This window comes from Brassica napus, unplaced genomic scaffold, assembly GCF_020379485.1.
Source record: "Brassica napus cultivar Da-Ae unplaced genomic scaffold, Da-Ae ScsIHWf_1191;HRSCAF=1706, whole genome shotgun sequence".
Lineage (NCBI taxonomy): Eukaryota > Viridiplantae > Streptophyta > Magnoliopsida > Brassicales > Brassicaceae > Brassica > Brassica napus.
In genome coordinates, this window is record NW_026014612.1 from 72,106 (window position 1) to 98,461 (window position 26,356).

Here is a 26,356-nt window from a genome sequence, read left to right on the forward strand (position 1 = left end):
AGAAAACAACTCCTTACTTGTTTTCTTCGTAAAATCTTAACGGAAACTTTGATTGCAACGAGACGAAAGACATTTCGAACGAGATTCAAAGGAGAACATGATGAGAGCCTCATGGGCTATGAAGAGACTTGAAGGGCGACATGTAATGAGGAGAGAGAGAGAGAGAGAGAGAGAGAGAGAGAGAGAGAGAGAGAGAGAGAGAGAGAGAGAGAGAGAGAGAGAGAGAGAGAGAGAGAGAGAGAGAGAGAGAGAGAGAGAGAGAGAATTGCAACTTTACCTCAAAGTTTCCCTATTTACAAAAGTCCCCAGTACATGACCTAATCTATATATTTTCTAAGCCATTTCTTTTATTCTTTGTTTTTGAGTTAGGAGAGAAGAGAGGAGCTCCTTTGGAGTCCTCTTGGAACTCCATTGTTTTTGGTTTGATTATATGATATCTATTCTTTCTTTGATTATGTCTTCTCTAATCATGTCTCAGTACATCACCTGTTAGATTTAGGGATTTTCTATGGATTTGATGAACTTTCGATTTATAGAACTGCTAGGGTAATCATATTGAATCCTTCACAAAATTGTTCTTATTGCTTGTTTCTAGAGTAATTAACTAGAAACATGATGATAGAATAGTTAGGCGCACGCCATAGCATGGTCTATTACCTGAACTGAATCCTGCTAAGCTAAGTTGTTAGGCGCACGCGAGAGCTGGTTTAGCTAACTTAGTAAAAAATCGAATTAGATCTTAACGCTCGTCTAATAGAAGCATCGATCGACACTTTTTCTGAATTCGCATATGAGAGTTAGAATCACATGATTTAGACATCAGATTAGTAAATGCATGCGAGAGCTAGATCACTTGCTTATTGAATTTGATTTCTAGGACTGATCTTCAAAAAACCCTTAGCCTCTTTAGATTGAGTTCTGATAATCTGAATGAAACCCTAAGTCTAGAAGCCTTCTTCCATTGTTTACAACTCCTATTTACTTTCTTATTATTTACTGCTTCATATTATTTACTGTCTAGGTTAATCTGATACACATAAGTCTATTCAGTGAATCATAGAATCTATGTGGATTCAATCCATAAGTATAATAATTTGAGCGTATAATTGACCAATACACAAGGAGTATCGATCGACACTACTTTAAAATATCGACTAAGACTTCAACACTTCGGGTTTTCTTCACTTAAAACTCCAAATGGCTTCATAATCTCCATAATGCTCCAAAACATACGTAGACCTGAAAAGACATTAAAACAGACTCGAAACATAATGTAAAGACCAAGGTATATCACAACCGGTAAAAACCAAGGTAAAAAGATAAATAGTGTAGAGATAAATAGACTTATACCATGGTTAAAACCGATAAAACCCAAAGTATATCACAACTACAAGATTGGTTGCGACAACCAAATCAAACATTCCAATAACATAAGCGTGGAAATTTGATTGTGGTGATAAATTCAGGGTATTCAGAAGGGGAAAGAGTTTGATGTTAGGGGAAATAAACTGGATTTATAAACACAAAAGATAAGTGAATTGTCACTGATAAACTAATTCAGTTTTACTGTTTGTTCATATTAATGAAGACGAACAAGCACAGTGAAAAGGTGATAAAATGTGTTTGTATGTGTTTCTAACCTTTTTGAGTCTTTGTCAAGTTTTTTTCTCATCAAACAGTTATTCTATTACTCAAACTCGAACTAGTCTGGAGAACCAGATCGGAACAGAATAACTAATGTAGTATAGGTCACTATGAAAGGATCTTGCTATCTTAGCTAATGAATCAGAAGATACATTTTCAGTACGAGGAATAAAAACAATCGAGAACTCAGTGAATCTATTCTTTAGCTTCATCAACTCCTTTAGCTCAGTGGAAAATTTAGGCCATGCTCCGGGATCTTGAGTCATCGAGACTAGATCCTTACAATCAATGCCAAAAACCTGACAAGTCGATAGATGTAGCATGCACTCCATTTCCCATGAATGGGCATTGAGCTCCAAGTGAAGTGGTGAGATTCTTCGCCGTTGGTTCCTTGCTCCAAATAACTAAGTTTGTCCTCTAGAGTTTATCCATGTTCATCCACAGCCATTGAAGAGTGCGTCATGTGTCCATGATCCATATATCATACATCTCTCAAAGATTGTCACTTGTTCATGATGTTGTATTTCCACTGGTTCTTCCTGTTTACGATTACGTGTTTTATCAAGTTAAAGTATGTTTTTTAGACTATTTCAGATATTTATCAAGTTTTACATGTTTTAAGTGCAAGTGAGAAATTAGGAATGCAGAACTGTGCATATGTGTCGTAAGTTTAGCAATGACTGTAAGACTTTCCTTCCATGGTTTGAGATCAGCTCTGTACACAAGATAAAAAATTGAGTGAGATTAATTTTCAACGAGGGAGTATGTTCCACAGAAAATTTGTGAGAGACAATATTCCCTAGCAAATTTGCGAGGAAAAATATTCTCTCCCTTGCAAGAAAGTTGTGAGCTTTTTTTTGCGAGTATTGATTAGCGAGGAAAAGGTCTTCCTTTGTAATTTTCTTGCAAATGGTATTTTTTTCTTGTAGTGAGACTTCTGATGCCATCTGTTAAATCTGAACATTTTACTGAAGCTTGGTCTGTGTACCTATTCAGTACGAGGAAAAGGCAGTTATCCTTATTTTCAATTTAGTTGGCTCTTAAATTTGATTCTCACGTGATTTTGACATATATATATATATATATATATATATATATATTGTTAGCCATCCTCTATGATGTGTTTTCTTTTAATTAGATTTTACATTCTTCTCGAGATTTGTAAGTTTTGCCTCCATAGATATATATATATATATATATATATCCTTGTGAGGAAATGCGGTATGCTATTATTGCATTGGTTGTAGTATGTCTATGTTGTTATTTATATTTCAGAAGTTTATTTTATTTACTAAATTTCCAGCATAGACGTTAACTTTCAAATATTTATAAATAGAGATTTCAGAAATTATTATTTATTAATTTCGAAGTGACGGGTGTCACACATATATCCTTGGTGAACAACAAAACAAGCCAAACCCAAAACCATGAAAATACTGAAAGACAATCAACTCAACTTGAAAACCAAGGATAATGGAAAGACGGTGGAGAACAAACTTCACTCAAGTTTGTTTTTTTGTAGCTGCTGAACTTCAAATGCGATTCTTCGTAACGTTGGGTGAGATACGCCGAACATTTGATCGCTGGATATCTATTCATTAAACACAGCCATAAAGATATTTAATGCAGTATGGATGACCATAGTTCTGAATATAAAACAAGGTTAAACCCTTACTTGGGAAGATTGTTTTCGGACTGGCAAGTTGGAAGACACTCTATTATGCAGTCGTGATTCGGTTCCACGAAAAATGGAATCTATGACGGTAAACATTATAAAACTAATGTAAAGTGACAACACTGACAAGAACATTAATGTAGAGTCGAAATTAGTAAAAGACTTACTGAATATCGACTCTGTCCATTTAAAATAACCCGGTGCAATGTTGATCTTTATCGTAAAAAAAAAATAAAAGGCTCGTGAAACAAATGTCAGCTAGAAAAATTTACTTGCAAATTAAAGACTGACATAATGAGAAGCCCAAGTGTATCAAGTATGCCTAAAGAGAAATATATTACCTGAAAAGACCGTTGCTCCAACGCTCCATCATATCACCAAGATTCACAACAATTGCTCTGTAGAGAAAAATTAAACCATATGTCCACCAAAACTGTTAACTAGGGAATTATAATTTTACGAAGGATTGGTGTAGCGGAAAACTAAATTCTCATGTTGTACCCTTCAATCGACGACACATATTCCCACTTTTGAAGCTTAGCGTTCCTATCCTTGCATATCTGTCAAGGTATATACTATTGCTTCCAAAGTATATGCATAAAATAATAGAATGTGATTTTGAAAAAACAATTATGCGTAAATCAATACCTGGAGTCCCATTACACCATCTGTTGCTAAGAGTGTAATCATCCCATAATCGGAATGTGCTCCAGTTCCATATATTCCTTTTGAGGGATCCGATATTCCTAAGAAGTAAACATAGTATGGTTGGCATATATACAATGCTTAGAAAAATTTGGAGTAATTTTCTTCCAAATTATCACCTTCATAGTGCAGCAAGCGTAAAGTTGAAATAGGCTTCCCAAGCATCTCAGGGCTATCAAAGTAATCTGCATCCAAGTCAAGCGACAATGCCAATAGTTTTGCAATAGCCTTACAAACCCTCCTGATACAGAAGATGAACATTCAGCAAACCCCATGGAACCAAAATTTTAACTCTATAGATGGAAGGATCAAACGCAACACTTAAATCACAATGTGAAAAAAACAACAAATGAGAATTACAATGCTTCTTGATGGTATTCCTCCATTGTCTCTCGCCACCCAGGCAAAACATCTGCCGAAAAAGAAATAAGTTCCATTAAAGGAAATTGCACTAACTTTTGTATGCATTGCACTAAAGTTTTTGAAAAGCTATGTATATACAAGAAAAATGAAAAGTATAAAAGCAGGAAAGAGAATAATCTTATAAAACAGAGCAACAGAGTCTATTTTTGTTCGACTATACCATTTCAAATCATAATAAACTCATAACTAATAAATAAAACTGAACTCACTAACCAGGATTAGGCCAAGTGTTGAGGCCATAGAATGGCCGATCCCACTGAGGATCATCTCTGGGAACTTCGGATCCAATGTAGTAACCTTCTTTGTGATCCCCTAAAACCAAAAAAAAAAAAAGACATGATTGGAGAGCACTTACGAGAATTTTTTGAAGTGAAAACTGGTTACACATACCTTGGACTTGATTCTCAGGATCAGGGATTTGATCATACAAAGGTGTATAGCCACGATGCTTTTCGTTTTTCAACACTTTCATCTTCTCCTCCGAAGGAAGAGCAAAGAACTTTTTGCTCTGCTCGAAAGCCTTGTCCGTGACTTCTTTGCTTATTCCGTGGTTTATAACGTAGAAAAATCCACTATCCAGACATGCCTGAAACAAGAAACTCCCCAAATAAAATCATTGGTTTCTTACAAAATAAAAAAGTAGTAACAAAAATAAATGGATGTACACCTTCTTGAGCAAAAGAGCTGATTGGTGAAGATCAGAGTTTGCAAGATCAATGCAAGTAAGCAATGATTCCTGGATAATCGAATCCTCCACCTGATTTTTAGTCTGCATTTCGCTCATTTCTTTGTTTGAGTTATTGACTAAAATGTCTTTTGCGTTGCTTCCTTTCATGATCGAGTGGGTAGCTATATAATCTACATTATAATAGGGCATTTGCATCACTCCGGATGCGACACGTCTTTATTTATGAAGATCTAAACAACAACATTTATACCACTGAGCTAAAGGATTCTTTGTACATTGATGGCTGAAACAAATATATATTTATGAAGGTCAGAAACCTTTGTTTCTTCAGTTTTCTATGTAAAACCCACACTTATTTATTTTATCTAATGATTTAATAAATACTTGATAACTCACGTTTTGAAATGATATTCGTTAAAAAAAAGCCCAATAAACCTCTTTGGTCTGTAAGCGTTCTCTTCAATGGAAGTTTAGGGCTTTCAATTTTTAATCATCGGTTCATGACTCATCTAAGAAACACAGATTGGCTCTTTGAGTTTCATGAATCAGTTTTTCTTCCTTTAGTCTCTACATCTTCCCATCTTTAATAAATTCATCATAGGTTCTTTTATTTTGCCTGATAAATCATGATTGTGTGGTTTTAATTTTCTTTGGTGATCCTTAGCTTGCACCCTTTGATCTAACCAAGAAGAAGAAGAAGACATTTGTCGTTCATGATGCCATCGAGGACTCAGCTGAGTCACACGGGAGACATACTATCTGTTGCCTGATTGTTCAAGAAGAGTTTATGTGCTTTGAAACATATTTGTTTCTTTTCATCAGTTGCTTTGTTTAATATTTTTTCCTGCAAATAATGATGGCTTTGACAGTTCATTCACGGGAGCCAAGAAGTAAAAGAAGAAGAAGCCAGTGAGTGTTTGACATTTTCTGTCTTCTTGAGTTTTTTTTTTCATTCATTAAACTTGGATTTTGAAGATTATGTGCCTCACATTCTTTTTATTTTGATGGTTGTTAGGTTGAATGAAGATCATTGAATAAAGAAAATGTCGATGCTCCTGAAGATTTGGAGGGTACTTTATATTTCTTTCTCTGATAATTCTAGCGACATAAATTTGAACCTTACAGAGGGTATATTGCAGAGCATCATAATGATGAAGAAGAGGTGGAGGGAATTGATCTGCACCAGCAACGTTACCCGTGGGAGGGAAGTGACATGGATTACTTATACGACGAGGTAAGCATATCATTAGATGGTTTGTGGTCCATCTTTGAGAGCCGTCGATTGTAAGTGTCTATCGTTTTGAAGTTGTACGACACTAAGATGTAAAGAATTACTAATCACGATTACCTTACTAGCAGAGTTCTTTTGCACAACTATTGTCAATGGAATTAACACTGGAAATTGATGGTGCTATATTTCATGTTCCAAATGCTAACGCAAGCTCCAATGTTGATTCTCAGCTTTAACATGCCAAAATCACAATACAGTGGATGTTGTAAGGTAATTCAGTAGGCACAAATGTTCAGTTGAAAAAAATTCTTAATTGTATTTATGCATCAAACTTATCATCCGTAACATAATAATATGATTTTTCTGTGCTAGGAACCATTTGTAAATAAATGTCTCGGATGTATATGACTGCTTAGTTTGTTGCTTTTGACAGTGAAATCACTAAGCTTGCAATGTGTCAGGACAGCAAAAGCATCTCAGCTGATGGTTAGCTTTACAATTTCGTTGGTTTCTTTTTCCTATTATGTTGGATGGATTATTTTAGCTAACAAATATTGCAACAGAGCGCTGACAATAATTCTAATAGATTTATATATACATGTAGAATTGGAAGTTTGGTGAGAACAGGAACAAGTACTTCTGTCACGCTATTGGACAGTTATACACCATTTCAAGAGAATTGATTTCTTATATTTCCCATAATCAGTAAGATTTTAACTGTTATGTCTACTTTGCGTTCATACATCATTCTCCATCTAACTTCTCGGTGCTACTATATAATGATCAAGTCATTTTCTGCACAAATAGGCAAGTGGGGATGTTACGTTGGGTGTTTGGTTTATTGGGCTTGGCTATACAAAGTCTATTATGACTCTAAAATTTTTACATCATTTAACATTGATTCTGGTTCTTGGGAGAATTGCAGATTGTGAATGAAAGACACAAGCAGGGAACATATGTGTAGCTGCGTTCGACTCGACATGTAGCGGTATCTGCAGATCCGCTGATCCCATTGTGGAGGTTAACATGCAATGTGTTGACCTGGAAATCATTATTTGGAAGCTACATTTCGAGGTATTTCCTCAACATATAAATAGACCATAAACAGAGTTTGATATTTATAATACTCAGTGATCATGGAGTCTACAGAAAACAGTCATTTTGCATATTCTATATGGAACCAAGAGATATGTGTTTTGTTTGATGATTGTATTATGATAGCTACTAACATAGGAGATGACTAGAGAAAGATAAATGAGTATGAAACTCTTATATGGGTAGCTTTTGTAAACACATTTGGGTTTATTAACAGTTGTGACAAGCAATTATGTTTATAGTAAAGGAAACCCGCCGCATCGTCAATAACAAATGCGCCTGTTTTTTTGTTGTTTGGGATTGAAATAGCTTATGGGTTTTCTAAATCAATATAATTGATTTGACTAAAACTATCTGGATGACAAAAAGAAAGATTGCAAGTTTAATAACTTATACTTTAGACTTTAATTTCAGCTAAATTATAATGAATCTTTTATCCATATTATCTTAGTTAATTTCAACTAAATTATAATCAGTCTTTTATCCATATTATAATTAGGATTTATTAGAATAAATAAACAGTTTCAACAATATTTAATATGTGATTTAATAAACAAAAGAACATGTAGGGTTTTTAGGAATTAAAGAGATGGGAGGCAATAGTTAATGAATATTAAAAGAATACGAAACAGATGATGAAAAATGATTCGAGCAAATTAGTGACAACACAGAGGTAAGCGAGATAAAAATATCAATCAATAAAGAATAAAGAAGAATGAGCAGAGTTAAGTTATTACACAAGCCAAAACTAAGACAAATCAAACAACAGGACGTGAAAACAAATGTAAACAAGACAAGAAGAGATGACGAAGATAAAATGCATTGAAAAACTGAATGCTAGATTAGTAAGCAAAAAACAAAAAAAAGATTAAAAAGCAAAAACTCCGCGCCAAGGCGCAGATAACGATCCCTTGCATGAATATGCAAACAAAAAGTTATAATAATATTAACTAAATAAAAGATGATTTTAATAAGGCAATAAATTTGCTGTTTTCTTGAACAATGAAAAGATGACTCATACCACTAATATAATAAAATTAAATCAATATTTTGTCGACATTTAGGAAAAACTTTTGTCTTCTTTCTAGATCTCGTTTGATCTTCCCTGCTAACTCTGATAATCAAGTTTATCTCTGCAGCCATAAGTACTTCAATAGTTTTTATTCAACCATTTTCAGTGTAGCATTTTATAACACGCATAATGCAATCTCATTTCTATAAAAAAAGCCTTCTTATTTTCTTTATTTTTAGAAACTATCCAATCTAACGGGAAAATGGATTTTTTATTCTTCAAATATCTGCAATCGGCACTTTTAATATTGACATATACAGCTGATCTGAGTTTCTTTTGTTTATTTAGACCAATTGAAGTCGAGTTCTTCTGATGGTAGAATCAGGAACCTAGGGAGAGTGAAAAACTACATTGCCTTATACCAGCACCTAAAGCATATGTTAGACCTCTCTCTTGGCCCAAGAGTATAGATTATGTGCCTTATGCTAATGCCCCGTTGAAGGCTATTCAGAAATGGATTTAGTATGAGATGGACGTTTTTAGATTCCTTGGTGGTGGAACTCATTTCCCTTAAGGTTGTAGGACTGCTTTGGACAATGGTTGTGAGGTTATGTTTGCTTCTGTTTATAATGGATGCATACAACAGCTACAGTAGCTATACTTCACTTACTACAGATATTAAACATTATGAATCAATGTATTTCACATTACATGAGCGAAACGTAATAATTAGTAGTTCTAAAAACCAAACCGAATAAAAGAAATAAGAATACTTATCGAATGGTACATATAGTTAAATGGGCCTAACCGAATGTAATTTTTACAAATATACCAGATAGATACGAGTCACGCAAAAAAATATATACACCTAGCTTGCAACTTATACTATATCCAAATAAAGAATACTTATCAGAGCAGTCGTCAACTAAGTATCTTATTAATTTATAGTCATTTTTCAAGTTCAACACATAATATATACTAAGTACGAAAAAACATAAAAATCCCTAAAATTTGATCATTATATATTATTTATTTCAGTCAAATGCTTTATTGAGTTTTGAAATATAAATTTATATATATATTATTTATTTTAGTTTATATTTTACTCTTAATTAGATACTTATGCCGTGGTTATGGAAGTTTTTATCATATAATAACTAATGAGGTGCATCTAATATCTAGATATATTGTGTAGTTATTGAATCAGATGTATATATTAGGAAACTCACACCTAAAAAGAAGATTAACTATGCGTTGTATTCATTAACAATATTGTAAGCAAAGAGAATTCAAAAAATTACCATACAATCATATCTTTCATCATCAATGCATCGTTGATTGGTTTATATCAAATTTAAGTTGTCCAACATGTCAAGCTACTATATTTTAATATTATTGTTTACGGTTTACACAACTAATAATTAACCCCAATAATTAACCGACCTTATAATAAATTTTACAAATAAATATTTACTTAATCTATAATTACAAGTTCGTCTCTTTCCTCACGATACTTTTAGATTCATCCAGCTCCAGAAAATTACTAAAAAATGATGTGATGTCACCATGAAAAAAAAATACTTATCAATACGTCATGAGATATATTTAGTCTTCAAATACAATAACACTAAGTGTTTTGCCCGCACATGCGGGCATAATCTTATTATGAATACTTATTAGTTTATGTCTTATTAATCTAAAATCCGCATAATAAATTATTATTTATATTTTCAAACTTTTAAATCAAACATCGAAGTATTTATATATGTCAAATATTTTTCATCAAAATATATACTTATGATTGTCTTAATTATTTTGAAATACTCATCTCTTAGAAATAGTTTAGAAAATATCTTTATATAATTTTTTTTTGCTTGAGTAATATTTAATTATAAATTGTTTTTTATCTTAATTTTTTTGGTAATTTTATTATATTATTTTATAATAAATTGTTTAATATTTAAAATAACATATAAATTTAAAATTATTAAAATAAAATTCGGTAAGGGCATTGTTTAAATTAATAAATTAATGAATCAATTAGAAACTAATAATAAATCAATAACCTAGCTAAAAGTCTAAAACATAATAAAAATATCACAAATAACAAAAACTAACTAAATATTTAATATAGCATATGAATTTAATATTATTAAAATGAAATTTTTTTTATATAAAGGTTCTTTTTTTTGTCGATAACATTACAGACTCATGTTGACTCTGTAAACCACACTAAGAGATGTTGACCCATGTGAACGACGAAAGACGTTTATATATATGGTTCATTAAGGGTATTTTTTAAAAATAATAAATTAGCGACTCAATAAAAACTAATAATAAATCAATGATTTAGCTAAAACTTAATAAAAACATGACAAATAAAAATATTACCTAAAATTATGGAAAAGATGACAAATCAAAAAATTCACTTCTCAAATAATAGTATAGATATACAAAATTTAACTAATATGTATATTTTAAAATATAACAATTTATATTTAATATTTACTCTAACTATTTACATAATTTTCAAAGTATCTTCCCGCCCGTAGGGCGGGCCGGCCCTAGTATCTTATATGTTTGTGTTAAAACTTCCATTCTCATTCCGAGTAAATATTTTGTATATTGGTTTTATCTAACATGAAAATCCTTTTAACTAAATTTTTTTTAAGGGATTGTTGCTCCTACTTTAAAACTTATATGGAGCATAACAAAAGTGAATTTTTTTCTTCAAGTATTTGCAGTCCCCTTATTTAATACTCAAGTATTGTTTATGTATATTTATTTATTCTCCAACTAAATATTGACTCCACAAATTAGGATTAGAAAAGTCGACATAAAAATAAATTCATTTGTTAATGGTTGATTATTTTGTTCACAATTTTGCACAGTTAACTGTTAGTATGACGATAATTATGCGAAAAACATATTTGAATATTAAAACAACCAATTACAAATAATTTGAGAATCAAAACCCTATTTTCCCCAATCTAACTCTTATTTATGAGTTATTTACTGATCTAACTCTCGGCTATACATTAGCGTGGTTTAAGACAGATTAACCATCCATGTTATCAGTTATTACGAATCTGTCATTTCATTTAGTTACATCAATACCATTAAAAGAGGATCATTCTCAAATTATGACTTTAATGAAAATTATATTTTTGTCAAAAATACCCTTATTTTTACAAGAAAATAATAAAATTCATTAACTGCATTTAAGTATTTTGGTTTTGGGCTTACTAATACAGCTAAATAGATCTATAAATAATGGGTCCATATATACTTATAAGATATGTTAACTTTAAATTTAATATAAATATTCTAAGTATAAATATAAGACATACATATATTATGAACCATATATAAATTAACAAACACAAAAAAATAATGTTTTCTTAAATCTATGAATTAATATTCAAAATATATCATTAGAATATTATGCAAATTTTCAATACAAACCAAAACCCTATATCCTACAGTGTATATTATATACATATTTGAATATCATTTTTTCGTGTATAATATTATTTAACAATCGAAAATGAGTATATACACACAAATTAAATAAATATATTTACTATGGCATTTTGTACATAATATATGGCAATTACGAGTGTTTAAGAATATTTTAAAATTTATCTTAAAATCAATTTTCAAATCTAAAATAAAAAATACAAACTTATAATATGTTAGTAATAACGAAAATAAACTAATATTGTCATATCAATAAAAATTTATATTATCATTTTTTATTTAGATAACATAATAAAAATTTCATCGAAGTCTAAAGAATCAAAAATTTATGTAATAATAAAAAAAACATGAGTAATTTAATCAATTTTTAAAAAATATAAGCAGATATTTTGTGCGTGTTTATCATATCAATGGTACATATCGCGGTTAATTGCAATTTTTGAAGTTTTACTGGGTTCTATCAGATTTCTAATTAACAAATTTTTCATTAAATCTGAACCGGATTATGTACATGTGTCGTGTCACCCGGTTCAACCAAGAATCTAGGTCGGATATGAAAACAATTCCTAAACTCAAACATTATTATAGAATAAAAACAAATGATAAAAACCTAAAAACTCAATTGTTATGATTCGAATATGGATGCATAAATTTGTAGCATAATTAAATAAAACATTCCATAACACTCTAGATAAAAGCGATAATTAGGAGTTCTATAAATAAATCCAATAATAATTAGTCATATATACCCCTTTTTTGTGTGCACCATATACCTCTTCAAGTATTCTTTTTCTGAAATTTCATTAATACTCCTATCATGTTTGTGTTCTCGTCCCTACATTTCAATCTCCTAACTATCGTCTATCTCTTTTTCATCCAAGCATCAATTAATTTAAACTCTATAATCTTCATCTAACTCACCGTGTCTCTTCACCTCTTCCACTATTCACCAAAAATATTCTTTACTTTGATTCCATCGACACCATAATCATAGTCTCACCATCTCCCAAAAATACTACCAATTTCAATTTTGAATCACGATCCACCTTCAATTTCAAATTTTAATAGCAATTATGCGTTGTGGTCTTGTTCCGATGTGGTGGGGTGACTTGTCGGCCTTGGCGAGTTTGTCAACATCACTCATACGGTGGTTGAATAAGTGTTTGTGAAGTTGTTTGTTGATGTAGATAACATATATGTTAGTAAGTATTTTATTAGTGACCCGATATAATTTATGCTTTAGCGGATTCTCAATTTTTATCGTTGTTTAAGATACATGTCTTTTTATTTGTTAAAAAATATTTTTCATTAGCAGATACATGGTTTCTTAATCGATACATATAGGTTGTTAGCTGTTACAATTAAGTTGCTGTTAACTGATAAATGATTGATAAGATATTATAAGTTAGTTTTCATTTACATGGTTTAGTGATCGATACATGGTTTTCTAAAGAAAAAATGATATTTTTGTTTGATACAAAGTTTGTTAGTTGGTGCATGTTATGATACGAGATTTCTTAGCTTATATTTGATTTAATACCAAATAATGAATATTAACAAGTATGTATAGTATTGCTTAGATTTTTGTTAGTAGTCTCACAATTGTTACATATTTCTTAAAGAATCGTTATTGGTTCCATATCCAGATAACATGACTATTAAGTATTAACCGGTAACAGTTAACTTTTATTCTTAGTATGTTAATATATCATTGTCAGCTGACAAAGATGAGATTAAGAGGAGATTGGTGGAGAAGGATTTTAAGAGTTGCTATCGACGTTGATGAAGAATGAGAAAAGTCATCGTCACAGTGAAGGTTTGGAGGAAATAAAAACAATAAGCTTCAGGGAGATGTGAGCACTGAACTTCTGTGAGAGAAGAAAATTGTATAAATTAATTTACATAAACAAAGAATCGGATGAGAATGGGGAAAATAAATAGATCAGAGGGAGATAGAAAGATATACTGACAGTTTTGGAATTTGGAGGTAGGAAAACTAAACAACTTGCCGTAATGTCCCATCAGTACAAATCCGGGCAAAACTTCATATATAATATATAGCTAAATGTCTAGATAATCTAGAAGGAAAATAAAAAAAAAATTTGTGAATTAACCACTATATATACTCAGCGACATTTGAAGTATTAATTTACTTACCTTTTTTGTCTATACCTGAAGCTGTTTGAATTTGTTGATAGAAGCCTGTTTTTATAATTGGTGTTAGTTGTCACAGATCTTGTTACCTTTATCCCACGCCGATCACGTGGAAAGAAGAAGATCATAACAGTTTACCTACCGAATATATGCAAACACGTTTTCATAGGATGAAAATCTATTTATCTTCTCTATGAAAGGAGAGAAAATGCATCTTATAGAAGATAAATAGATTTTCATGTATAATACAGGAAAAACAACGTAGAAGAGAATTCCAGTCTCATTCCTCTCGCATACACAAACCCTTTCAACATTTATAACTATAAGCATATATGAGTTATGATATACAGACAAAATTCCTCACCCGATCCTATACATACTTCATGAATCGCACTCAAACGACTAGTCTCTTAACTTATGCATTAGAGAACATTTGATAGCTAGTGATTGAAATGTATTTAAATTGTTATAAATTATACCTATTTGACCAATAGTATTTGAAATAAATAAAATTATTTATAAAATTAATACAGTTTACAATTAATCTTCATCTAAAAATAAAGTATAATTTGCATTGAATATCTAGAGTGAAATTTTTATGCAACAAGATTTTTTTTTTTTTAAAACAACATTTATTACGAAACAAAAGAAGTAAAAGACAAGCGTAATATCGACTCTCACCATTTAAAAGAACCCTGGTACGTGAAATGGGGATCTTCATTCTTTAATCTTTATAGTAAAAAAAACCTTGTGAGATAAACATCAGCTAGAAAATTTTCTTTGAGATTACAAAAAAAATCTCTTTTATATTATAAAAAAAATATTTGTAAGAAATATGGTCACACCCTAATTGACATGTGACAGTGTCAGAATCATTAAAAAAATCAGAATGATGACGTGACAGTCTCACAATCATTTAAAAATTAATGTGTTCACACACTAATTTTCTTAATTCCATCGCATATAATTTAATGTGTTTACACACTAAATTTTTTTAATCAGCTCATTTTTAGTTTATGTATTTTAACCTTTGTATTGGTAAATTAAAGTTCTCTCCATGCACCTACTGAAAGAAAAAAAATTACAAATCATTAAAATTCACACCAACTAAAATGCTGGAATGAGAATATTATTAGAAACTGAAAGTTTCGTACCTTGTTGAACTTGGCTATAGTTGAGGCTTTTGTACACGAAAACAACAAATAATTGTAATTGGTTATCAATTAAGGAAACTGAGGTGAAAAACACCACAGAAAAATTCAGATCTTTAGTTTGGCCAAGTATTACCCTTCTGTACAGAGTTTTCATATCAAATCAAGAATAAGAAACATAATCAAATTGCTAGAAAAATAAAAAATCAGAAAAGATTTAAAAGAAAATAAAATTCACGAAATGGATTGAAAAACAAAATTCAGGTGCCTAGTGAAGAGATCATATTAATTTTACGCAACCATGATCCCTTTTCGCTCAGTTGTATCATGTTTTTATTATATTTACTAGGAATTTATTAATAAGAAAGTACACGTTATTGGTTATCGACTACGTCAATTTTGCAACATGCTCAAAGATATTTACACGACGCCCAACCATTTTATTGGTATTCTTAATGTATGGTCCAACAATTATGTATGTAAAATAAGCCCAAAATATTTGTTTTACATTATTTTATTTTGCTTTATATTAGTAGAAGAAAATAAATATGGATAAAAAATATGGATCCGAAGAATCGAACCGAACTTGATTTGAAAGTAATACTAAACACAAACTCAAACTGATTAAGTAATCCCCTGGATCAAAAATTTTAATATCTGGATAACCAGAACCGAATCCGATCTGAAATATTTTAGATACCAAAAATATCTAAATCACAATTATCCACTTAAAATATTTTAATTTTATATCTATTAGATATTTAAAATATGAAAATACCAAAACAAATATCAAAGTAGTCACAAGTAAATATCTAAAAATAAAAAAAAATGTTCAAAATAATGAAAATATCTATTTTTCTCCATCCAAATATTTAAATTGTACTAATTTTTATGTAAGTTTAAAAAATTAGTCTTACATTATTCAAATTTTTATGTTTTATAATATTTTTATTTTCGGATTTTGAGGACTTAAGTATCTTTGGATTTTTGTTACATAATTAAAATGGGTACCCGAACTCGAATCCTAACCGAACCCACAAAGATTCGAACCAAATACAAACCAAATTCAAACTGAAATTTGTAAATATCCAAATCAAATTTAAATTTCAAACTCTCAAAATCCGAAATCCGAATAGATCAACTAAATCTGAACGGATATCTGAATGCCCATCCCTAAAATAAAAGAAGCTATACGACAATCTCTTAGTACAACATAAAATAAATAATCTAATCAACTATTTTACTACGTGCACGGCGCGGATCACTATCTAGTATGAGATATATAAAATAAGCCTAAGTATGCTGAGAAGGTCATCATTCCGTAATCAGAATGTGCTCCAATTCAATGTTTTCTTTTTGAGGGATCCAAATTTTCTAAGAAATGAAAATAACATTGAGGTTGGCAAATATACATAGCCTAGAAATTGTTTTAGTGATTGTAAGAGGATATGGTTGAATCTAAGTTTGGTTGGCTTGGATAAGAAGAACAAAACTCGATTATAGGTTATTTCAAAAAAGGCGTTTTGATGAGCTGATGAGGAAAAGATTATAGAGTGTGTGAGCACAAGGGGAAGTAACCCGACACTCGTCGGAGTGTGCCGAAAAAGTACAAGTCGGTGAGAAAGAGTAAGACTAAATAAATCCTATTTTCTAGAGGTCAGTCTCCGTGTTCATGTCTTGATCATCCCTTTTGGTCTCTCTTGTCCTCCTTTTATACATGAACTCCTCCTCTTTTCTCCCAATCGGTTTAACTTAATGAGCTGGGCCGATCTTGACAGACCGAACTTAGCGGGCCGAGGCTTCAGGCCATTTAGCATGCAAAACTCGTGGCGCTGAGTAGTGCTGATTTAAGCCGACTTCGTGGGCTGGGTTCTTTATTTGATGGGCCTGTGTAGAGATAGAATCCATATCCAACAGATATGAACTTTGATCCACTAGACAAAATTCCTCACCCAAAACCTTACATATTTCATGAATCACTATTCTCAATTAATCAATATCTGATTTAAGTATAAGCAAATCTCCACTAGAGAAACCATTTTTCTTCCCAGACATTGGTATTAACGTCATCCTCTAATGCGTAAGTAAGAATTACGCCCGGCTCAACTCATGGAAGCCCTAGAACGCTCCCGCTTGAGATAGTTCTTTACCTCCCGAGGAAAAATTTATATCATGTGTTCGCCAGCTATTCCATTCAAAAGCATACATTCATGGCTATGCATAAGCCCTTAAAACAAAACATGCAAAAATATTTTGCTTCAAAAAAAACTGATGCTAGAAGGTGAAGAGAAGAGAGTCTCTCATCTGAAGAAAATATAAGAAAAAAATCGAAAGATGTACATAATGAAGCACAAAGAAAAACGGCTGACTCACAACATACAACCAAGTCCCATGAGGAAAAAATCTCTAGACGAAAACAAAATCTTGATGAATGGGAAACTGGTGATCATCTCAAGAGTTGATAGTCTCAACTGGGGAAAATAGGGATAGAGATTGTCTCCCTTGAAGGTTCTACAGGTTTTGAAAAATAATCCAGCCACTAAATTCTCCGACAGGATCTGCGGATTCATGCCTACCCTCAGCCACCATCCAGGCGCTACCAACGTTCCTGACCACTTCAAAAGACATATGGGTGTAGAGAGCATGTTGTGATGGATCACATAGAAGAGTATATATACACTACAAGAAAAATGGCCTTTCTTAGCGTAAGGAAACAGCTATTAAATGTCTTTGTTAGCGTTATTGAAACCGCTATGTCTGCCCGAGCTATAATAGGTCCCCCCTATATTATAGCATTGTTTGATATGCTATCGTAGTTTTACAATATGATAGCTTTTTTTATGGATTGCTATTACTGAGTGATATTTATAATAGCATGGACATAGGATGCTATATATTCTATACGATAGCAAAGTTTACAAGTTATTATATATATTTTTATGGCACAATTCACCATTGTGGTTTGCAATATGATAGCAATTTTGTTAATGCTATATTTTCGATATCGTAGCAGTAATTTTGTGTCATAGTATTTGTTGTTATTTATGTGGTAACCTGTTCCTATTCGATTGAAAATCTCATAACCTGCCACATTCATTGATGCAGACACAAGTTTCAAAATACAAAGTCTTAATCCGAACAACAACAAGTTAGCTAGAACATAACCCAGACAACAAGTCTCAATCCAAACTAGAACACAATAACATCCAAGTAGAGTGAGTAGAATAGTACATTACACATGATAGACGTCTTAACACAAGATCACCTTCTCCTTTGGCCATGCAATGCATGAGCCAATTGCATCTCCCAAACACTCGATCTCAGAAGATGGACGCCAAACCTCTGCGAAAGTTACCTTCACCACATCAATCCAGACTTTAACTGCATTTGGTCCCAAGGGAACAAAGTGAACAGTCTGTTCTGGGTTGTCTGATGCCCAACGTCCTTCTGCAACCACCTGCTTGTTCCCGCCAATGGACATCAACTTGCACTTCTGGTTCTCTTTTGGAGCAGCATCCTTTTGACAATGACGCTACAATGTATTCAAGACAAACCATTTTATGTCAATGAAATATATAACAACAAACGGACAGCTACTACGAACTTTACCTGAGATCTTCGAAGAGGAGATGCAACTTGAGTTTTCTTCGGAGTAGCTTTTGGAGGTTGTTGCACTGGAGACTTAGAAACTGGTGACGAAGCAGAAAATGTGTGCCCTGGAGATTTGCTTGTAGCAGTCGATGCTTTAGGAGATGTGGGTCGTGTTGAATTTGTTGTGTTTTCAAACACACACTTACTTGCAGGCCATGCTACAAAGTGCTTAACAGAGTCCCGAAGGTATGTCATTTCTGGTCTAGGTCTCCACAGAAATGTGTCAGGTTCATGCACCACATCTACAAATACTTTCACTGCATTTGGTCCGAGAGGGAGACGATTAACCAATGCTTTTGGTTCTTGACACTGCCAACGGCCTTCAGCAACAACTTCGTCAGTAGTTGTCCAAGGTGATAGGAGTTTGCATTTGTTCACAGAATACGCCGTTGGGCTCTAGCAGACACAAGCATATGTTAATGATCACAACAACTCAGACAAAGAACAACAAAGTAAACTGTAAAAACTTGCTTCTTGATTACACATCTTACCCTAAGAGGAATATCTTCAGAATACATCGACTGGTCTGAAATAATGCAATTATTGGCAGGCCATGCAACCATCTCGCCAACCGCTTGCTCAACAATACACATACCGGTTGCAGGCCTCCATAAAAAAGCATCGGACTTGATTGCAGTTTCAACCAATACTTTAACAGCAAGAGGACCTAAGGGGATGTCATTCACAAAGTCTTCCGGTTCAGATGAAATAACACGACCCTCAGCAACTTTTTCATCAGAACCAGACCAATCAACCAACACACACTTAGGGTGTGCGCTTTTGTTAACACTCTACATAAATATATTTTAAAACATGTCAGTGCATTACTTACTTCACAATTACTAACCAATTATTGTGAAGATGTAAATTACTTACTCTTGCTCTTGCAGTAGCTGAGTTTTCACCTATCTCAGGTTCTTGCTGTAACATAAATGCATGTAAGTAATCAGCTCATAACTAACATCCAAGAATATAAACATGCTTAGTATAACTAACCTGTCTCTTCATCCTAGCAAGTTCAGATTGCAACTCGTTAACCTGGTTCATCAAACCAAGGTGCTTCTCTTCCATTTCAGCCATAAATTGTTTCTTCACTTGAAAACAAGCTAACTTCGTCTTCCCAATGTTTCTTTCCATCGCCCTCAAGTGACCAGGATTGTCAGGTCCTAATAGTACTGAAAGCGGATCCACACTAAGGTTTGTTGAATTAGAATTAGCACCGTGATCAACAATCTCAGCTGCCTTTTTCTGTCAACAGAAAATATGTTACTAAGCATATAGTTATATCTTTGAAGCACCAAAAAAAACTACTTACAAACTTCTCCGCAGCTAGCATATTGACTGGTGTTCCATCTTTTTTTGTACGTGACTTGACCCACACTTTAAGCCTACTCACTTTCGATACTCCACCACTCTCTTGTTTCTGATGAAAACATGACATCAGATGTGAAAAAGGTAGTTAGTGAAGAAAAAGTAAATAGATAAGGTGAAGAAATGTACCATATCCTCCGCTAGCCTAACCATTCCTCTACGGCTACAAGTGTGAGGAATTTGTTTGCTCCTCCTCTCCTTGTATTTATCACTCAATACCTTAAAGTCTGAACTGGTTTTGCAGTTGACAAATTTTCGCCACTCCACTGGATTAACATTCTTTGGTCTCAGATTCATCCTCTCTTGGTTAGTAGATTTGCCTCTGATCTGCGTGACAAGTCTTGATTTTGACGCCCTCCATAAACATCCCATTTGCTTCAACACAGCATTCTTCTGATAGTCTTCATCAAGCTTAAACCTTGCCTACAATCACAAATATACCAAATTAATTACAGATATCGATACAGAACCATCAAATGTGAAAATGTAATAGGAGAAAGTCACCTGAACAGATTTCCAAAGAACAGTTTTAACTTCCTCACTGATTTTCCTCCAATCATCAAATGTGACAGGTACATGTTCCCGCACTAGTGGACCTAGGTATGAAGACAGCTTCACTGATCCTTCACCAACAGGATCTCCAAAATTATTGAACTCCACTCTTTCTCTAGCTTTTGGATCTCTGGCGATGTGCTTCATCTTGGTTGGACCTCGGTGTTTCTTCTGCTTAGGCTGAACTTCACTCAATTCCACCTCTCCTTCAGGCTCTTCTTCCTGCTCGTTAACGTCAGTCTCCACAGCCCTGTTAGCCTCTTCCGGCTCTTCCTGCTCGTTAACGTCAGTCTCCACAGCCCTGTTAGCCTCTTCCGGCTCTTCCTGCTCGTTAGCAGCTGCAGTTTCTTCATTTTCTCGAAGCTCTTCATGCTCCTTCTCAGCGACAGGCTCCTGATCTTTTTCAGAATCATGCTGCGGTTGACATTCTATAGTACCAATAAATTCTACTTCCACATCAGACTTCTTCTTCCTGCCCCTCTTTGTGATCTTCGTGTCTTTGTTGGTGACCTTACTAGTATGCGCATTCTTTTTCATTCTTGTAGTCTTTGGACGACCCATTTAATTCACCTGAAACAAATTACACATTAGTTAGTACAAGATACAAAAAGAACTATGAAACTACATCAGTCATCACAAAAAAGAATACACAAGAGTCAAGCATCAAACAAGACACATATCACAGAAGACCTCACAAAAGAACACAAAACAGTCAAGCATCAAACAAGACACATATCACATGCATCACACATATATGCCTTCACAATCAACTCGGGCATTGTGAGCTTCATCTATTTCAACATCCATATCAATGATTGATGGCAATGGTCCAATATCTATGTTGACATCTTCTTCTTCTGTTTCATTGTATCTTCTTGATGGACCTCTTAGGACAGCATACCAGCAGGATGTATCATCCTCCCTTGAGTAAAACACTTGTTTTGCCTGAGAAGCTAATATGTATGGATCCCTATTAAAGGAAACTTGAGACTGATTCAAGTTAACAAGTGTGTACCCATCTTCCACCTTAACTCCGTTTCCTCGTACTGCCCATTGACACCTGAATAGAGGGACGTAAAAGACATTATAGTCCAACAAGATAATCTTTGTAACTCTCCCATAGTATGATACCAAATCGGCGACTTGTGAAGTGTCTTTTGCACTCGCTCTACACATTGCAGTAGCCTCATAAAATACTCCACTGTTTTGGCTCATCCTCTGAACTGAGTGTGTGTGAAAGCGTTGTCCGTTCACTATGTAGCCTGTATATGACCTTGCAGTACTACATGGACCATATGCCAACCATTTTAGAGTCTCTCCATGTGTTTCAGAATCCACTTTTATCTAGCAAAAAGTATAAGCAATTGTCAGAATAGAAGAACAATTAATTTAGAAACGCAACAACTGTTATAAACTTGCCTGCTCTTTTAACCAAGAAGCAAAATTCAGGGTATGTGTACTCCACAAATATGTTGCATCACGTCTACATCTTGCATTTGTGTCTTGTAGAAATTGTAGATGCATGCTTGTGACACAAAAAACAAATGTTTCAGTTCCTACGTAGCTTATAGGTTACGAAGTTAAAAAATGCAGTCACTTACTCAACATAAGGGTCAACAACAGATGTGTTCTGTAGGACAGCAAGGTGGGCTGTTTTCTTCTCCATTTCAGAGAGGTTAATTGATTTTGGTGCCGATATTGGACGTCCCTCTAGGATTGTCTGGCTCTCATAGTCAGCATTCCTATCTAATTTCTCCTCCACATTGGTTGTCTTTTTAAGAAACGCACTGCAGAACTACATGCACTCTTCTGCAAGATAGGACTCAGCAATACAACCCTCTGGCCTCGCAGTGTTTCTAACATAGTCTTTCAGGATCTTCATGTGTCTACATAGAGTAAAAAAAGTTTTAGTCACAGTCTAGAGATTTTAAAATTTAAATATAGTATAAGTTACCTCTCAAATGGATACATCCAGCGAAAATGGACTGGACCACATAGTTTAGCTTCCCTTCCAAGATGAACTGTCAAATGAACCATTATGTCGAAGAAGCTTGGAGGAAAAAATCTCTCAAACATACAGAGAGTTTCCACAACTTCTGCTTCCATTTTTGAAATCTGCTCTACATCTATTACTCGCTGGCATAACCGGTTGAAGAATGCACACATCCGTAATATTGCTAGTCTCGGGCCTTTAGGTAATAATCCTCTAACTGCAACCGGGAGTAACTGTTGCATCAGCACATGATAATCATGTGATTTGAGACCTGATACCTTACACTCTTCTACTGAAACACCCCTAGATATGTTTGAACAATATCCATCAGGTCCTTTAAAATCAGAAAGTCGCTTGCAGAATACTTTCTTCTCACTCTTCGACAAAGACCAAGGTGCTGCTGGTAGGTAAGTCCTTTTCCCTTTGGCCCTCGGGTGCAGATCCTTTCTAATACCAAGATGTTCCAGATCCTTACGTGTATTGAGACCATCCTTCGAATTCCCACAGTGAAGTAACGTTGAGACAATGCTCTTTGCCACATTTCGCTCAATGTGCATTACGTCCAAATTATGCCTCACGGGTAGTTCCTAAATATCAATACAAAAGAAGCAAAACTGTGAGAGTCTTAAAGATAATAATATACAAGGAATATTGTGTGTTCAATATAAGACTTACCTCCCAATAAGGAAGTTGAAAGAAGATTGATCTTTTTTTCCATCTTGACAACTCCTCCTCATCAACTTCATCTTCTTCCTCTTCCTCAGATTCACTGGAAACGTCCTCAATATCACAGTCTTCTTCAACACTCACTGTTCTTTTCCTCTTCGTTCTACCTTCTCTAAAATTCCCAAAGTTGTTAACAAAGTGCTTCAGGTTATTGGAAATGTCATGACCAGATAGTATCCTAGACTTTCTCCCGTGTTCAGCGTGTCCATCAAACCAAGCCTTCTTCGACCTATATCTATGCGTTGGTGGGAGACCCTTTCTATGAGACATATACACATGCTTCCTACAGAACTTCAGCCACATACTATCAGTGTGTTTCCCGCACACAGGACAACCCATTTTTCCTTTCACTTTGCATCCAGCTAGATTTCCATAGGCTAGGAAATCACTAATAGTCCAGAGCAGCATTGCCTTCATTGTAAATGCAGTGTTACTCACAACATCATATGTTGACTCTCCTTTGCTCCACAACTGATTTAAATCCTCTATTAATGGCTCTAAGTAGACATCAATACTATTACCAGGCTGTTGTGGACCAGAAATGAGCAGTGTTAGCATGATATTCTCCTTCTTCATACATAGGTTAGGAGGCAAATTGTAGTTAACTAACAGCACAGGCCAACAACTGTACTTACTGCTCTGCATGTTGAAAGGATTAAATCCATCCGTAGAGAGTCCCAGCCGTATATTCCTTTCCTCAGCGGCAAATGTGGGATACTTGTCATTCATCTGTTTCCATGTCACAGAATCTACGGGATGCCTTAGTTTCCCATCGCTGCTCTGGTTAGTAGAATGCCACCTTAGGTTTCTGGCCATTTCTTCAGACCTAAACATCCTCTCTAGCCGTGGGATTATTGGAAAGTATCTTAATACTTTCTGTGGGACACCTTTCTTGATCTCACCAGTGTGCTGGTTAATCTTCCATCTTGAGGCCTTACATTTAGGACAACTGTCGAGCTTCTTCAACTTCTTTCTGAACAGGCAGCAATCATTAACACACGCATGAATCTTCTCATAACCCATATCAAAAGACTTCAAGAACTTCTTAACTTCGTACAGTGATGTATGCAACACGTTATCCTCTGGTAACATCTCCGGCAACGTCTCAAGTAGATCATCGAAGCTCTTGTCAGACCAGCCATTCTTAGTCTTCAGCCTAAACAATGACACAATGGCTGATAACTTGCTATGGTTTGCGCAGCTTGGATATAATGGGGTTTCAGCATCTGCAATCTTTGCCAAGAACTCATCTTCTTTCATGTCTTCTCCCTCTGCCATCTCACAGAAGTCACGTTCAGTAGGTAACTCTTCATCTAAATTCTCAACAGCTCTGTACAACCCAACAATCTCTTCATTCCACTGCTTCTCTTTCATCTCGCCTTCAGCCACAGAGTATACTTCTCCATGATGATACCAGTCCTTACGCTGCTTGTACACCTCATCCATTCCCCTTCTAACCAGATGATCGACTATATCTGCAGCTGAATGCCGATCTACATTCCGACAGTCTGTGCAAGGGCAGATAATGAACTTATCAGCTCCATCACCCGCAGACACAGCTTGGACAAAGTCCCATGCACCCTTCTCATAAGCAGGATCAACTCTGCAGTTATAACATAACAAAACAGAACAATTCATTAAACACTCAAATCCCCTACTGAGTACCAATATTAGATCAATATATGTTGATTTCTTACCTTGACAGATGAACCCACGCCTTCTCCAACATTGTTTGATCTATACTTCTTTAAAACCATTAGAACGAGTAAAATGGTCACAGAATACACAAATTCTAAATAACCAACAAGTAAAATGGTCACAGGAAATAGAAACCAACGAGAGTAAAGTAGCCAACGAGAGTCAAACAAATGAAGCTAAATTCTGGAAAAAATTAACAACACTCAGTAAAGTAGTCAACGAGAGTCAAACAAATGAGAATCATGTTATGACTAAGCAAAGACTAAAACAAATCAGAAGCATGTAATGACTAAGCCGAGACTAAAACAAACCATAAACATGTACTAAAGCCACGGGAATTAAACAATTTAAATCAGAATCAAACATATCATAATAAAAGAAATGAGAATCATGGGAAACTGAGATATCGAAGAAAATAAACCTCTTCGGTTCGAATCGACTTGAGCTGGAGAGTACCACAGGTTACAGACGACAAAATCGAGCTTCAAGGTCTCGGCAGAGAGTTTCGGTTGTGGGAGAGAGGGGTTAGGGTTTTCGAGAGAGAGAGAGAGAGCTGGAGAGTATCACAGGTTACAGAACACGAAATCGAGCTTCAAGGTGTCGACGGAGAGTTTCGGTTGTGGGAGAAAGGGGTTAGGGTTTTCGAGAGAGAGAGAGAGCTGGAGAGTATCACAGGTTACAGAACACAGAATCGAGCTTCAAGGTGTCGACGGAGAGATTTGGGTGTGGGAGAAAGGGGTAGGGTTTTCTCGACTGAGAGAGAGAGAGTTACTCATTTTTTTTTTAATTTAGTTGTCGACAATCATTTTTTTATCCTTATGTATCCTAAGTGTTACAGTAAAGAGGGAATAGATTTAGTATTTCCCGGTTCTCAAATTTTCACTAAGTATAAGCGGTACGCGTGCTTTTCTATTCCCGCTTTGTGAATTTTTCCCGACAGCATTAAGTTAATGCTATCAATATGTCCCAAAATCGAAAAAATTATCTACCATAGCAGTTTGAAAATCCGTGCTATCCCGCTATGCTATAAAAGGCCAAATTTCTTGTAGTGATACAAGAAAATAACCTAATCTACTAAGGACTAGGAACTAAGTAGATAACACAAGG

General features: G+C 34.2%; 2 protein-coding genes and 1 long non-coding RNA gene across 3 annotated transcripts; all 3 read right to left on the reverse strand.

The window, feature by feature from the left end:
- Positions 1–3,014: 3,014 nt before the first annotated feature.
- LOC125596338 (2-oxoglutarate-Fe(II) type oxidoreductase hxnY-like) lies at positions 3,015–5,346 on the reverse strand. The gene is made up of 11 exons (XM_048771518.1): positions 5,115–5,346; positions 4,838–5,033; positions 4,661–4,759; positions 4,385–4,436; positions 4,144–4,265; positions 3,968–4,065; positions 3,821–3,879; positions 3,661–3,717; positions 3,487–3,532; positions 3,320–3,399; positions 3,015–3,235 (listed from the first exon to the last, which is right to left on the reverse strand). The coding sequence occupies exons 1-11, from the start codon at positions 5,328–5,330 to the stop codon at positions 3,097–3,099; spliced, it is 1,164 nt and encodes a 387-aa protein (XP_048627475.1). The 5' UTR covers positions 5,331–5,346; the 3' UTR covers positions 3,015–3,096.
- Positions 5,347–13,618: 8,272 nt separating this feature from the next.
- LOC125596337 lies at positions 13,619–15,873 on the reverse strand. Its single transcript, XR_007330999.1, has 2 exons — positions 13,924–15,873; positions 13,619–13,821 (listed from the first exon to the last, which is right to left on the reverse strand). It is a non-coding gene; the product is annotated as an uncharacterized LOC125596337 (long non-coding RNA).
- A 5,703-nt stretch (positions 15,874–21,576) lies between these two features.
- Positions 21,577–25,280, reverse strand: LOC106373459. Its single transcript, XM_013813629.2, has 5 exons — positions 25,249–25,280; positions 23,501–25,154; positions 22,787–23,412; positions 22,694–22,718; positions 21,577–22,176 (listed from the first exon to the last, which is right to left on the reverse strand). Exons 1-5 carry the CDS (start codon positions 25,278–25,280, stop codon positions 21,577–21,579), a joined length of 2,937 nt encoding a protein of 978 aa, XP_013669083.2.
- Positions 25,281–26,356: the final 1,076 nt, after the last annotated feature.